At 41.3% G+C, this 16,714-nt stretch overlaps 2 protein-coding genes across 3 annotated transcripts; one reads left to right on the plus strand and one right to left on the minus strand.

The window, feature by feature from the left end:
- Window positions 1-11,432: 11,432 nt before the first annotated feature.
- On the minus strand, window positions 11,433-13,717 carry LOC128310641 (adrenodoxin-like protein 2, mitochondrial). 2 transcript variants are annotated; one of them, XR_008288882.1, is made up of 3 exons: window positions 13,240-13,717; window positions 12,023-12,447; window positions 11,433-11,933 (listed from the first exon to the last, which is right to left on the minus strand). XR_008288882.1 is itself a non-coding variant. In XM_053047333.1 (2 exons), the coding sequence occupies exons 1-2, from the start codon at window positions 13,434-13,436 to the stop codon at window positions 12,111-12,113; spliced, it is 534 nt and encodes a 177-aa protein (XP_052903293.1). In that variant the 5' UTR covers window positions 13,437-13,717; the 3' UTR covers window positions 11,433-12,110. The 2 variants fall into 2 exon arrangements, 1 of the variants encoding a protein (XP_052903293.1); XM_053047333.1 differs by having other exon boundaries at window positions 11,433-12,447.
- Window positions 13,718-14,133: 416 nt separating this feature from the next.
- LOC128310400 (nibrin) lies at window positions 14,134-16,713 on the plus strand. Its single transcript, XM_053047031.1, has 3 exons — window positions 14,134-14,161; window positions 14,225-16,434; window positions 16,519-16,713. The coding sequence occupies exons 1-3, from the start codon at window positions 14,134-14,136 to the stop codon at window positions 16,594-16,596; spliced, it is 2,316 nt and encodes a 771-aa protein (XP_052902991.1). The 3' UTR covers window positions 16,597-16,713.
- The last annotated feature ends 1 nt before the right edge of the window (window position 16,714 follows it).

Below are 16,714 nucleotides of genomic sequence, written 5' to 3' on the forward strand. Positions count from 1 at the left end.
AACCCCGAGGCAAGCGAATGAGTTGCGGTAATGGTCGGGAAATGAGTCTTCTGGTCGCTAACGAGGAGTGAAACCGAAAGCGAGCAAATGTTTGCTTCACCCGAGATTGCCGGAGGCTACCAGATCAACCGATGCTCCACCATTCGGTCTCCGGTCAAGTAAGCCGCTTTTCCCGCGATCAGCCACGATCGTAACGGTTTGGGTGATTTTAGTTTCATTTGTTTTGTCTGCTGCTTTCCGACAGACCGACTCGGAAGCGGAAGGCAACGGTCAATGGAATGTGCAGTTGTTGAACTTCCCTTGCAGTGAAACCATGTGGGAGACGATTGTGTTTCCTTCGGTATTCCATATGACATTCCGAATGGGACACTTCGGACACTAGCCTTTACCGGGTCTCGACGTATGGTTGAGCAAATCTAACCACAATGCTATGCACCCACCCGGCTATTCGACAAATTCGAATGTTCAAATGATTAATGTGCGTCCCATTGCCGGCGTCTCGTTTGCACCTAAGGAGGAATGAAAAATCCAAAACATGTTACATATTCCATCTTCTTGCCAGCCAGTCAGCATCATCGTGACCGTTTCTAAATTGATCGGTTGCACCCCGGTTCGGGAGGTTTGTGCTTTTGAGGTCAATCTCTGGTCAGCCTAATCTCGCCCACGGTAAAGATTAATGCACCAAAACCAGAAAGAGAGAAATACCAAGATTAATGACGTCTGCAACTTGCAGCTATGCAATGAAAAATCAAACATTGAGTCGAGCGTGAGTATTGCGATTGTATCGCGCATAGCCGTCTGGTATTGCAGCTAGAGATGTATTTACCACAAGATCATAACACTGTTCGATACGCCATACACCGCACGCAATTGGCGGGCAAACCAACAATACAAACGACGTAAGAGATTTAATTGTCCATCGTTAAATTGGTTCGCGCATAATTTGTATTATGCATGACCTGCGCGCCACAATTGTCTGCATTTTAATGTGTTATCGCTCGTATTTACTGTCAGCAATCGATAATAAACAAAAAAAACTACCGGGCTCATTACACCAGGTTTGTAGCTTGCGTAGGAATTGAAGTCTTTTGTTAAAAATTTCCACACGCATTGACTATGAGCTTCAAATTGCGTTGATAATGGTTGTGGTGTTTGAAGAGATGTTTTAACAATAACCACGTAGATTAATTTGACCTCGCATTCCCGAATATTTCTATCCCACTAAAGAGACACACATCTGTACAAAGTGAAAGAGTCTTGTTGTATCCGGCTCCAGCAAAACACGACACACGAATAGCTCAATAAACCCAATTATGAAACGCCAAGCAAGCCAACCCAGTTTTGCTCTCATTGGGATCTCACTGCGGTAAAATGTATGTCCAACTTAAAATCACCCGGTTGCAATGGTTGGGGTGTGAAGCTTTTCACACACCACTGAAAGCTGGCTAGCGGGGGGCAAGCTATCAAAATGCATTTTATTAATAATCCGTCCCCAAACTGCTACTCCACCTCGATAGCAACCAGGCAAACTTAACGTCCCACCGGCACGAAGTGAAAACATACGCGGCAATGTGCATCTTACTTGAAGTGAACTGTGTCTCCCATGCGCCGTATGCAGATGCAGACTTATGCTGTGAATTTAAGGAAATGGAGCAGCGTTTTTGATTCACACGATTAACATTTGCCTTTTACATTTCACTCTTCTATTTTCTGTTTTCGCTTCTCACTTGGGTATTGCATTTGGTTGCATTTGCTATATCCAAACTTCAAATCGTGTCTTCTAAATTTCATTTGGGAACGATTCATTAAGTGTAAAGAGCACTTCTGTCTTTAAGATAAGTCAAACTGGCTAAACGTCAGAAAAGACCGTGCGCTGTATAAAACAATTGATCAGAAGCTGTAAAATGTTTCTTTCATGTTTTTACAGAAATTGTAAAACTTTTACTATTAAACCACTGCAAATAAAATTACATGCCTTAAAGCGTTCCTTATGTTTTCATAGCAACATATTTTTTTAGCTATTTATTAGCTATTTATTTTTTTATTAGAAATTAGCTATTTTTTCTACAGCTCTACGGTGGCAATGATCATTAACTACTGCACAAATAATTATTCCACTCAACCAGGCTGATAAAATACCTTCACCCACACTGGCATCCACACCATGACGACATCCACTTTCGCTACTTTCGTATGCGTCTTCGGCTGTAATGATCGAACCCGCGCAAAATGGGATCATGGACAACATGTGAGCAAATACTGCCCAATGGACGTAAACTGACTCCTTTGGTGCAACTTTTGTATTGTTTTACTATTCACTAATAGTCGTCCGTGCGGCAATACATACCCTATTTGCAACCTTGCGTTCGATGCAGGTTGTTCTGCACTTCCGGAATATCTGGATTTGCTAATTTGCGTATGAAAAATGCTTATTCAGCCGAACAAAATGTGGATCATCCACTTGAATTCTTCAAAATTTAATCACTCTATTTACATTTGCACCGAATTTCTTTCCGCTGCTATCCTTGCAAGTGCAGTGGATGGCATCCGCCAAGATCTGTACGGAATCTAGGTAAGACGGTGAATCGTGAGCAAAGCAAACCATCTCACACTTGCCTGCCTAAAGGGGGTACTGTGTTAATCAAACAATCGATTAGCCCGCACGTTAGCATTCCGCACACAAGCTCCTCGGAGGGACCAATTGCTAACCGAACCATGCTACCGCGACACGAAGCCCGAAAGCGATGTACGTCGATGCATCGCGGCGCAGTTATGCTGGCCCGCACAAACGCCCCGGTCCGTTTGAGGCACGTGCATGTATAAACAGCAAACATTGGCATGCAACCGCACAGTGTGTCTCGTGTGAGGCGTTGGCCGGTACTATGTTTTATGCTGCTACCCATCGCCACGGTATTGCAGGTGCCGATCAAGGTCAGTATGCTGACGCTTTCCACACCTGCGAACGGTGCGCTAAACGGTGTCATCTTCAACCCATCGCACGCCATCGTTCGTGGTGGGATTTACGCGTTCAAAAACGCATCCTTGTTTGAGATGCAATGGATCGTTCTGTTTGTGGAAGCAATTTTAAAGGCGTCGAGGTGATATCGGTTCCGTGTATACAGTTGGTCTGTTTTTGGTTTGCTCAATTAATTTCGTTTAATTAGGTAAACAGAGTCTCGGGAATGTGAACGAAACTCAAGACGAAAACAAGGAAAATCTCTTTATTGTTGAAAGAACTTCATATACTGCGTTTAAATTTGATAACAACAAGTTTTTGCTATCTGGGGACAATATTTCGTCGGAATTTAATTCTATAATTTGTTTTATAATTTTAATTGAGTCTACGGATCGATAAAATTGTCAAAATATTCAATTTCTGATTTTTGGAAAAAGTTCCGATAAACAGTCATTGCAAGAATGATTTGGTGACTGTTCTAAAACTAACTAAAGCCTTTCTTGGACCTTCAACACCATCAGCAGCTTAATATTTTCCAGATTAACGCTACTGCTCACGGAAGACGAAAAGAAAATTCTAGTCGCAAAGAATCTGACCAACTTTATCACCAGTCCTGACCAGATACAGTGGATAATGTTTTGGATAATATTGATACAAAAGATCCAGAAAGATGGACAACAATACTAACCTATACAGCAGCTTTGAAATTGATATCAGATAGGAATAGTGAACGATATATACACGCATTTTAAATTATTACAAACTGTGCCAAACAATATGCTGGTTTCTAAGTCATAGTTTCTAGGTTTCTAAAAATTCATGCTATTTAAAGCTAACATTCAATGAAAACAAATTACCAACAAAGGTATCATTGTAGGGCACTACTGTTTTGAATGCATTGTTTGCTTGGATTGTTTGATTTCATCCCTCTAACCCATACCTTTATCTTATGTAGTAACAAAAGCTTATACTATTATTTTGCAAAGCAGCATATATTAAAAAATAAGTTAAAAAAAAAGAAAACAGTTTTATAGTATTTCCATGTTGTTACAAGCAAATCATTCTGCAAGCTTATATTTGTATAATTTTGTTATCTATCTATCTATAATATTAAACCCGTTTGTAATGGTTAAATAAAATTAAATATTTCATTGCAACTGATTCGCGTCAACTTTGTAACAGCTCCCAAATTTGCATAGAAACCAAATTATGTACAGCAATCGGTAACTCGATCGTTCAGCAAAATTTCATCATTTTCTCTATCTCGTTACTTAACACAATGAACACGATACGAAGATCGTGCGTTTTATCAACGAACAGCAAAACAAGCAAAGCAAGACTTGGCCAAATAATCAGCAAAAATTTTTTAATCGATACCTCGTTAGCTCGCACGCAATTTATACCCAATTTTGCCTCTGCATGGTGGAGCCATCAGAGTTAAAGAAAAACCAATGCTGATCATTCGCACAAACCCATACGCAAACAGACACAATGTTAACCAATTTGGAGGCGGAGGCCATGAAGAAGCTCATACAGCCGGCGATTACGCGTTACGCGATGTTAGGCCAGTGATGTTCAATGCTTAGAGCCCCCGATTCCAGATTACTTCCTGCTCGGTGTTGCTAGTTTCGTAACAATTCGCTGTTTAAAACTGTCTTGGACGCGCTAAAGCCACTATGCTACCATCTTGTCGTCCATGAAGAAACACAAAGCGCTTTGTTGGGGTTGATAAAACGTAACCAAATTGAAATTTGCACAGGAGGCCACAACTGTCAACAAAAGACGATGTTACGGATTTGAAAGTCTTCCTCTTACCAATTGAAACATTGGAGCAGCTTTACCAGAAGGCATAGCATTGAATACAATTGCGAAAAATAAACGTTTAGCTAATCTATGAGGCGCGTTCGTTGCCGTGCTTACGATAATAGTATTAAAAATATTAACATAATGCATAACAACCGCAGCAAAACAATCGAAAAAAAATGTTTTACTAAACGAAATCACATAAATAGGGTGATGGTGCTACAGGCCCCAACAAAACATCGATAAAAATGTAACAATGGCATTTTATATCGCACTTCCTCAGCACTGGGTTGTTATTGTTTTGTTGGTTTGTTTAATATCACTTCCCCAGTGTGTTTCCTGCTCGCGCACATTCCCAACCCGGTGAAAGTATACGTCACCTCCACCGGGAAAGACTCACAGATCAGTAACTAGCGGTGGACACGGTCCTCGAGACGGTTATAAATTCCTTTCCAAGGAAGCGAAAGGGGACCCGATTCCAACCGTGGGCAGAAGGTGTAAGATTAACAGAGTGGTTGCACACTCGACATAAAACAATTGGAACGCATTTTTGCTGCAAGGTGTCGCGTTGTTCAAGTTCCCGCGTGGGGTTGTCGCTACCATTTCGATCGTAACAATTGACAAAGTTTGTCTGGCTAGATATATTAGATAAGTAGATGAATGTTTTTCGAGACTAAAGAAGATGATTTCCTATGCTGCGGAGAAACCTTTTTGTTTTTGTAGGTTTATTATTTTATAATAGTTACGACTCGATGTACACAGTCGCTGCTCAATGAAGCAATTTAAATGAAAAATTAATTAAATTGTGTTGCTTATGGAACATCATCAAACATCACAACACGTTCCGATCCTACTTCATGCGAAGACGCAACGTAATAAAACAAGGGAAAAACCTCCAATAATCGGCAAATGATGTGCCCTTCTCCGGGTAGGTGTATGATGTTTCTTGCAACGATTACGTTCCGGTTCGATTGGATTCTCTTGTTTACCTTGCTGCTTCCGTACCCTGTGGAAGACGGATGGCGTGATCAGTACACCGCCGGGAGGGAAAAAACAGAAGCATCCCAAATGTAACAATCAATCGAAATCGATCATCGCGGCCCAGCCACCATTCGTGTACATCCGGATGTAACTTCGGTGCGTACGATTTCACTTTAGTTCGCTGACCTAACACCACCCTTTCTGTAAACGCCATGATAGCCCGTAGGTATGTTGGCGAGAGAGTTTTTAGATGTGCTGAAGAACAATGCAGCTATGTACTATTTGTTTTTTTCAACCAGCATAGCACACGTAACATACTTTGGACGATGCTGCATGAAGATGGTCAAACACGCACTGGGCTGGAGAAGAGAATTTGTGGCGGGGTCGCTGTGGCAGTATGCGGGAGAAACAGTCGCCGATAGAATTGACTCTTCCTTTCGTTCGGGCGACCGACATTTCTTGCTGACATCGTACGCGCTGATGTCATTGCGGATGATGATCATCACCAACCGGGTATGATGTTGCCAGATGGGATTACTCCGTGTTTTGGTCGAAGTGCGTCGGAAGAAAGGAAAGGAAACAGGTCAAACTTTCGTACGCGGTTCGTCATACGACACCGCATGCTAAATTCGTCCTCATATTCAAATAAGGCAATGGGAACGGTAATTGTAAAAGAAATTATCGATGGCAGAAGTCTGTGTGAGTGTACTTGGAAGTATAGAGCTCCCACGACAAAGCTGCTTTGGACAGGTATTTCCTTTGAGTACTTAGCAATTTCACCTCATTTTTGGATGATTTGTTAGTGGGTCGAAAAGTTTTACCTTTGTTAATAGTGAATTTTACCACTGGATAATAGTATCACTTTTCACGATGACTCACGCACGATTTTATGGATTGGATTGTGAAGAAACGCGACGTAAGTAAGTAAGGTAGTTAATTACTTAGTTAATAATTAAAATGTACGACAAGCTTTGCGTGTGCCTGTGTGTCCCTCGGCACCAATATATCAAACCAAATAATAATAAATATCCATGCGTTTAACAGTACAAAACCCTTTTCTATATCCTTTTTTTTCTTTCGCATTGCAAAAACGCTACTTCCTAAGCATGATCGTTATTGGATCGAAAATGTGAAAGAATTCAAATTAAATTAAATTACCCGTTAACCGTGTTCCACCCCAATTTTCCACTCGGCGGTAGTTTCCACACAGCAAAGATTAAAGGGAATCGCATCATATGTTGCTCGATCCTCCTGTGCTAGCAGTAGTGGCGGCATTTATGGCAATTCAACTCACCGGCGGTACGGGTTTGCCTTGTTATCAGAGGACATAAAATTAAATCGCTTTGTTTTCACCACCCCAACCACCTCTCACCGCTACCTCCACCCTCTTCTTCAGCTCGACACTTGCACGGCCGAAAGTGAACACTTTCCATGCACTTGGTTCGTGCAAAATTTGGTAAACCGCCACAGAGATTTTCCTTCATCGAGAAAGAAATCTTTCGTCATCGTTTCCCACCGTGCCGTGCCGTGTGCCGAACTTTCATAGGCCCGTGGTAAGCGGAGATCATTATGGTCAGCATTGTTGTCATGTTAAACTTCCCAATTATCTTTGCCGGGTGTTTTCGGACCGGTACCGCCCGGTGTGACTTGGGTGATCGACTGACAGCGAACCCCGGTGGTCGCGACGAAACGCCAATAAAAACAATGAAGCTAGTAATAATGGCAGCAAACCGAAGCGAAACAAACGTTGGAACTCATCCCGTGAAAAAGAGGACATGGAGAAGAGATTCTGAAGGTGAGGCACAACAAAACGACCTTCCTTTCGCCGTAAATGAACCGGTGTGCTATCATCGATCCAGACCGGATCTTGGAAGGTGATTTGTGGGTTTATCGGATTTTCTCTTCTTATTGGCATTCAGAATCATGTTCAATAATATATCAATGAAACCAAAGCTTATGCCCAAGGAGAGATCTGCACTAAGAAAGATCGAAAAATTGCAACTTTTGACAAATATTTCAGGAAAAGCTGCCTTATATTTTAGATGGAATGTATTTCCGTTTAAGATTGTAATCTTTCAAGCAATGAAGAAATTACTGAAATTTCGTCCAAAATATTGTTAGAATCCAAAAGTTTGAAAACATTCTATAAAAAAGATCAGTTGAATATAGTACGTGTCGTACCGCATTTTTTTAATTTCTAATTAATGACCGAATGGTGATCGTTTAGAGATGTAAAAACTATTTTCGTCCTAAAATGATAATATAACGTGCTGCTTAAAAATTCTCTCAATAAGTACTAATAAAATACATGACAAAAGTCATTATTTAACATATATTCGAGGTATTCTGAATTCCGATATGCCAAACGATGTCTTGAGAAAATTACGTTCAAACCTTGAAGGTTCGCAGTTTGTGTATGGAGATCAGTTTGCTCTTTAAGTTTGCCGTTATTTGTTGGTATTAAGTAGAAATTTTGAGCAAATATTTGTGAAACTTAAAGCTTCCAGAAAATGCTATCAATCCCTAATTATGTGTTAAATGAGAATCTAGCACAACACAAATTACAGGTCAACTGTAAGACCAACCCATCCATGGTAAGCTAAATAAAAGAAAAATTAAGTCATAACTTTAATGTTCAGGTGAATTTTCGTAACAAGCAAGTGCTAAAAAAAATATAAAAATATATCATAACCTGAGTTTAATACCGTGGATTTACGGTATTGAATGAAACGCTTCAATCCGCTACAAATAACCCTAATACTGGCGCTAAAATGGAGCATAAATTAAACGAAATACCTAAAAATATCCACCATTGCAGTAATGGAAGAAGTAAAACAAAACTCAGGTCAATAAACGGACTCCATGTTACCCAGATACTACTTGCCTCACTGCTATTCCCTCTCGTAAACGAGGTGACGAAAATCTGTGATGAGAAAGGCTTTCACGTAGCACACTCTAACTGCTCGTGGTTCGGGCGGAACTTGGAAGACTGGCCTTGACCACCAGTTTCAAAAACCAGCTTCGCAGTCGAACGAAAGTTGTCACTTACGTGAGACATACTTGGCTAATAAACCTTCGCCTATCGTCAACAACGGATAAGCTCACTTTCGTGTTACAACCTGGACTCTTTGGGAAGTTTTTGAAGAATCTTTTCACCCTAGAAAGCAAAATTGTGAGCAATTGTTTATGATATCTGTTATGTTCACAAGGGTTTAACGTTTAAAAGGGCCGATTTATAAATAGAAAAAATAAAATATTTATAAATAGTAACTTTTGGTATAAGTATGTCATTAACTGCACACACTGATAAACCTGAAACATGATTGATTGGAAGGCAAATGTATCCCATGGCCTTGACACGTACTTAAATCTTTGAAAAAAAACACAGCTTTCCATCACGGTATGCGCAACAGTGTCGATAATTGCTTCCCCATCGCTATCTGTCCCTGTGTTTCAGCCGCGTATACTCTAGACCGGTTTAAGAATGATTAGTGAAGATCGGGAAGGATTTTGTCATTCAACAATGTTTAGTTTTTCCGTGTAGCATCTTCCACCTTTCTCATTGCTGACCAACGATGTATCCTTTCCCTCTGGCCAGTTAATTTCCCTTCTCCCTTTGTCCCTTGGTACATGCGGTTCGCCTGATTGCACCATTAATACCATGTATTATGTTTTACCGATTCTCCCTCTTATGCTACTTTTGAAAGGATTTCTTCAGTTAAAAAAACCCCGAAGTTTCCGAAAAAGATATGTCATCTAATCTCCTACAAAACACCCACATAACCATGTGCTACACAGATGTTTTTGAAATACCGGTGAGCTTCATACAGAACGCAATACCATCCACCAAACAGCCCAACGGTGTGCCCTGTTTCTAGTTTCTGTTTGGTCCGAACCATGTTTACTCTCTAAATTTCCAACCGCACCACACGATCCAACCAAACCATCACCATTGGCATTGGCGACCGAAAGTTGGAACAGCATCAATATTAGGTGCTCGGATGAGACCCGTTGAAGCAACCAGTTTGGTTCGTTTTGTTGCCGCAGGACATGAAACTTAAATTTACGCACATCGGAGGCTAAATATTTGTATATCTGCTCCGTCCACCGCGAGTCTTCGGATGCTGGCAACCAACCTGATCGTATCGAAAAATTATTAGCCCGTTACATGCCACGATTTTGTTGCCTATTGCCGTTTTGAGTTAGTGCTTCATTTGGAAGGATTAGGAAGTTGATCAGTTTCGTTGGCGAAAGTGAATGGAAATTTTCAGACCTGGAAATGCATCGCATATGGTGTGCATGTGCAGCAGTGTACGGTAGTGGTACTTTCCATAACGTTCATAACACGTTAAACTGGTGCAATGTAACGTTCGACCTTCATCATGTACGTGTATTAATTTGGCTAAATAACACTATTTATTAAATTGCATACGGATTGCAAACCATAAAAGTTTAACCGCATCGAACTAAACCCCTCGGCGGGCAACTCACGTGGCTTTAATAGCTGACAAAAGTGCATGGTAAATCGCCAAGAAGATCGGCTCGTGATATGGGAGAAAGTGTGACCGTAAATGAAAAGTAACCGAATTATAAACGCCCACCGGCCATTAACTTACCCGGTTGCACCATTATAAAATAGTCAGATGGACTGATGAAGATATGGTTAATCAACGGCATCTTTCTATGCACACTATTACCCTTCGTCCGAATGTAACCCTAGCGACCTGCCGGATATTCCGAAATGCACCACTTTGTTTTTGTTTCATACTTTCTTGCACCGGACGTGCATTATACCGCACTGAATTCATTCAACGCCGCGGAACGATCGAGACGCTTCACATTTCGCAGCCTGTGCCCATCGAATTGGCATACAATGGGTATAGGGTGGTGGGCGAAGTGAAAAAGAAATGCACTCGTTATGATAATGTACGCGATCGCTCTTCTCGGCCTGTTCAACCTAACGACCGGTATAAGGCCTAAACACTTTTCTAAATAGTGTGCTTCATTTTTTGCTGTATCTACGACGGTACAAACGGCAGCTTCCGAATAGGAATTCACTGTTTATCTTGAACGTGTCTGATTCAAGGTGAGAGATGGCAATTAGCAGAGCAAGATAAATATTTAATTAGCGAATAGAATGATTCCCCGTTGCAGCACGAAGCAACGTACATTTGAAATGATTTCGTTAAAAGATAAATTTACTTTGCCTTGGAAATGGTTAAAGACACAGATTTTTAATGTACCGACGATCACACATTTACTTACTTATCCAGAGCTACAAGAGCTCTGCTGCAGGAGACCTCTAAACTGTTCACGGGCTAATGTAATGTCCAGACCTTTCTCTTTTTTTCTTTTTCGATATTGTAGTATTATGGGGAATATCCTTTAGGCGATATCTAACGCCGTAATGGCCATGTAACATTACTTTAAGCTAGCGTTATTTAATATTTTAGTGCTGCACCTCCTTTTTTAATCAGTTTGGTTACTATTCCGTGGATGCCTCATTAGATTTCCATAGAAGTTTATTATTTAAAAAAACAAAACTATTGATATTACTTCCTGTTCGCTACGTTCGATCCATTGAAAATCGAAACAGTCAAATAAACCTTGCTAATCATTTTTTAAGCTTTATATATTAATACAAAAAAGTTGAAAAAAATTACAAACAATTAAAACTCTTTTTTTCGTACATTTTTAACAACTTTATTTTGTCTACCCAAATAAAAGCTATTCCGCTGAATGTTTCACATTGTTTCCCTTTGCACAATAATTTGCAATTTTTGCGTAATGTTTTATTTACAGCACAATTTAATCTGTGTTTGCATGTATTGTAACACCCTTTATTAAGGCGCACTGAACATGTATCCCAGATATTCTATGCGTTTGATTGCTTTTTCCTTTCGTGATTTCGTGCACGGTACACCTGGTAAGCCGTTTGTTCTGTTTCGTTTCCACATAGAACCTCGATCGAATAAACATTTAACAAATACTGCATCTTAAACAACAACGTTGCATCGGGGATGGGATGAGCAACACTAAAGATTTAGATGAATAAAACATACGTGCGTGGATCAAGCACCTCGTGAATTATTTATCGCATACGGCTCGATTTAATCGGTTTGGTACATTATAAAACTAACCATATAACATGGAACGGAGGTCAAACTGTTGGCATTGCTGGTCATATTTACAACTGGAAGGAACATGTATCGAATGAAAAATAAGACTAATTGGTACGCAGAGGCGCCTTTGAACTAGCATGAAATGAAAACAAAAACTGACCTAAACCGAAGGTCCCAAGCTGTGTGCGTTTGTTCCTGGCTTTGTTCAATTGCACAGAAGGCGACTCGGAAGCAAACAGCTGCAAAAATTAACTTCGGGCATCATTGATTGTGGCTGGTACGCGAACTTCCAGCCCCTGCAGCTCTTTCGAGAGCGTGATTTGACAACCGAGACGCGATGTGTCGGTCAGTTCATAGGCTAAATCCAGCATATCCAGCTCCTCGTCGCTTGGTTTTTCCGGCAACCGGTCGTAGTCCGGTTTCGCGAAGATTAGATGGCAGGTGGAACACGTTAGGGTGCCTTCGCACGCACCGAACCCTTCAAAGTCGATATTGTTGTTGACAATAACGTCCAGCAGCGAGTCTCCAACCTTGCCCTTTGCCTTCACTCGTTCGCCATTCGCTCGAACGAAGGTTACTTCCACCCTAAAAAATAAAATATATAGATTAAACAATTAGTTTTTCTATGAAGTAGTGTGTCTTTCGTTTTTACTGCATTTCTTGGAGCTACGCTAATAAATCTTGGACAAGATAATGTGATTTAAAAGAAACTTCGGTAAATTGGTAGTGCTTGGTAAATTATTGTTTTTATATTGACGATTTTTATCCTTCAATTAAACAATGCATCATACCCAGATATCACAACTCCGACAGTATCTACCACCACAAAGGCAGACAGATAATGCAATAGACTATATATATTTAACTCATCTGATAACAATTTAGCAGTATCATTCTATCACACTACAGGTCATCCAATGTTCATGTGTACGAGTGATAATTTTTCTACTTCCTTGATATGATATCTTCGAATGGATGCACAGCTAAAAATAAAACAAAAATTTGCTTCATTAAATTAGCTCGATTGCAACAAATTGATCAAATTGATAAGGTTGTGGCTACGGTGATTCTTGCACCGTTCCCCAAACAAACTGTTGCTCGGGACACTACTCGCGAACAACTTACACATCCCTCTCAAACTCCGTAAAAACTTTCACTTTTGCGAACCAAAAGAAAGGCCCCATTCGGTTGTGATCGAAGGCGGTAAACCACACTTAGGAAGTGACTACGAAGGCGGATGTAACTTCAACCCGTCCTAATGCTTGTTGCTGCTGATTACCACTCCGACGACGGGGTTAATCGAAGTATAATATATACATCCCCAAGGCATATGGTTTGCTAAACATGAATCTAATCAGCAATCACACACGCACTTACTCTTCACTTTGCAGCTTTGGCTGTGATGTGGACAACGATCTTGCACTGTTAATCCCGTGCGTGTGTGCCATCCGTCTGGCGCTGGCGAACGCGGAAATCTTGGTTGAGGAATGTCCCAGGCTAGGAAACCCAATTGCCACTTCCGTCCGGATGAGTTGTTGGCAGAGCTGCCGTGATGTAACCGCCAGTCGGAGCATGATGTTTGCTTCACCGTCGTCGTTCGAATCGGATATGACTTGAAGGAGAGGTACGCTGAGGTAATTCGTTCCGCGTTTTGTTGTCGCGATCGTCTCCTGATAACACCACACGTTGCACGAGTGGCGTGCAGTTTATGAGAGCCTACCGGTTACACTTGCACTTAGTAACGCACGGAAGATATATGCACTAATCTAGCATAATCAGCTGGTCGGAAATTATCGAACAATGCACGAACAATTCACATTTGCCTTCCAGCTTTTCGCTCTTTACGCCACCTCATGAAAACACCTGTTTGACATTCGACTATTGCTCAATGTGCGATGCAGGGTTGGTTGGTACCGTAGAGATTTCTGCAAAATACCCGAACAAGCATACGATTTCAAGCGAAAACAGTTGAAGTGTTAAATTATGTACAACTGCAGTTGTGCATTTAACTTATTGAGCTCAGCATATTTGAACTGATTGTTAATAGATACCCTATAAAAATCCGATTTTTTTTTATTCAAAAATGATTTATTTTTCTCCTTGTAAAAGACCGCCGACCGTATAGCAATGAAAACCCCTATCCAACCAATTGTCACAACTGTCAAAGTATAGGCGCACAAATTTATTTCACTTCAAGAAGCTTGTAGGGTTTTCGGAAGACATTGTCCAATGTTTTTTTGAAAAAAAAAGTTTTGGTACAAGTGCGTAAACATGTGGTACTTAACAAATTCTAAAACACGTAAGTACTTGTACTCAGCGTCATAATGTGTGAATCACCAAACCAAGCTATTGTGGCTTCCAGAACACGTATACTACCTGGTATCGCAACCCGCCGGTCATACGGTGGGCCGTACTGGCACGGATCTTATAATAACCGGAGATGAATCGATCAGTCGCAATCATGCCATGCTGCAGCCGTACAAGAACGTACTAAACCTAACCGATACAGGATCTCGGTACGGATCGTACGTGAATGACAACATTGCAAAAACTGTCCCCATTTCGAAGGAACAAGCTACGGCACTGAAACCTGGTGACAAGATACGATTCGGCCGATGTGGAAGTATCTGGCTGGTAGGAAAGGTGGATTTCCAGTGTCTTACTTCAACACTAATTATGGACGATGAGCTAAAAACGATCCTACACAAGATTGGTGCCGAATTAGTGTCCAAGTATACCGAAGAGGTAACGCACCTGATAATGCCCACGATTACCATCACTACGAAATTCCTCCAATGCTTGGTCGGGCAGGTACCGATTGTTAAGCCAGAACTATTCCAAACCATCGACAGGGATTGTATCGCCCATGGTAAAGCACTGCCATCGGAAAAAGATTTCGTACCGGTGTGTACAGAGCCTTACATGAGAAATGAACCACAACTGTTTCACCCTAATGCTACTCGGAGCGATCTTTTCAAGGGAAAGGAATTCATCTTTTTCAACACCGTTCAGTTTCGCCAGTTCGAGAACATTGTCAAAATAGCCGGTGGCGTTTGTTTGTGTGCAAAGAGTGAGAAAATTGTTAAATCTCGCTTTTTAAAGCCGAACGTCGTTGCCATTAGACTGAACTCATCCAGCACTACTCAGTCGCAGTCTCAATCGTTCGAGACAATGTCCCAGTACTTAGCGTCGTATGGACGTCGCATGGTGCCGGATATGGAAATCGGATTGGCGCTCATATTCTGCTCGACGGAAAAGTACTGCAATTCGGAGTACAACTTTGCGTTTAACGTCGAGGAATGCTGCAGTTCTGTGGGTGGTGATGGTGATACGTTGGCCAAAAGCACGGAACAACAGACGGAGAGTATGGATGGGAAGCGTACAAATATGGCGGAAATCCACACCATCCCGGAAACAGAACTCCATACCGAAGTTAAACAACAAAATGCTTCGGTAAACAGTAAGACCACCATCAGTAGTTCCTCCCGCTCTACTTCATCATTCGTGATTCCAAAAGCTGAATCTTTCAACAAAAATATACCGGAAGAAAGGCGCAAGTCCAAACGGATAAACGAAGAAGCTTTAACGGTCAAAGAACATTTAACGGACCGCGATGATTATAATATACCGAAACGTCGCCGTAGAAATGCTAGTCCGGTTAAAAGCGTAAGCTATTCGCCAGTGGTCGATTCCAAGCTAACTGAAACAGAGCGCCAGAGCAGTGAGTTGCATGTTCCCGAAACGCAACCTACAACTGATTCAGCGGTGTCACATGCTTTGCAAGCAAGTGGATTCCGTGCAGTCAAACGCAACCTGATGGAACGGTCAGTGCGAACGGGTATTGAACCAGCCAAAGCTCAACGTTCCGCTAATCTAGACCTGGACGATGACGACATGCTAATGTTCAATGAGTTGGCTCCACGAAAGAAACGACACATGGAGACAAATAAAGAAAAAACACCAACAACCAACACAGTCGCAAGTCGGAACAGTAAAAACACTCCTGTCGCAGAAGAGAACACAGTCGCAAGTCGGAACAGTAGAAACACTCCTGTCGCAGAAGAGAGTTTATTCTGCTTCGACGATTTATTGACGACACAGAAGCGACGTGCTGCAAATCAACGCAAAGCAAAACAGTCTGCTTCTATCGATGTCGTACCTCCCAATAATCTTTCAAAAACATCGATCGTATCTTCTGATGCATCATTGTCTCGTTCGGTCGGAATACAAAATCGAAACGCTAGTGACGATTCGATGCGAAAAAGTTACCGTGAATTTATTAAGCCAATACATCAATCCTCGATAGGATGGCTAGCGTCGACGATGGATGGCTTAGAAATAAGCGACCCTTCATTCGACGAGACGAAAATTAAATCTGAACCCCTGGACGAAATCGACGATCCGTACGGCATACAGAGGGACAGTAAAAAATGGATCAAAAGTGTGGAGAATGCGATTTCGGTGCTGGATGTAAGCTTAAAGTTAGTCGCTCGTCGACCGATCGATGTAACCGGACAGGAAGTTTCCTGCGTTACGTCGGACGGTGGAAAAAATTTCAAAGCGTTCGTAAAGGTAGGCGTAGATCCTTTTTAAAATGTATGATTAGAGCAATATGGTCATTGGTTTATGTTTGTTTGTTTGTACTTTTTCTTACAGAAACGCAACTACCCGTCGCAACTGCATGTGTCTGCCGTGAAGTTGGTTTGTGTATTGGACGATACTCAGTGCGGCTGATGTATTTTTAAAGCTTTTACGCTTGATCATTCTTAACTGGTCCTTATTAACATACTATTTCATCTATATTAACATAGCCTTATCAAAATTTACAAAGAATATATATATATAAGTTAAA

The sequence above is a fragment of the Anopheles moucheti genome, chromosome 2 (assembly GCF_943734755.1).
Source record: "Anopheles moucheti chromosome 2, idAnoMoucSN_F20_07, whole genome shotgun sequence".
In the NCBI taxonomy this organism is placed as follows: domain Eukaryota; kingdom Metazoa; phylum Arthropoda; class Insecta; order Diptera; family Culicidae; genus Anopheles; species Anopheles moucheti.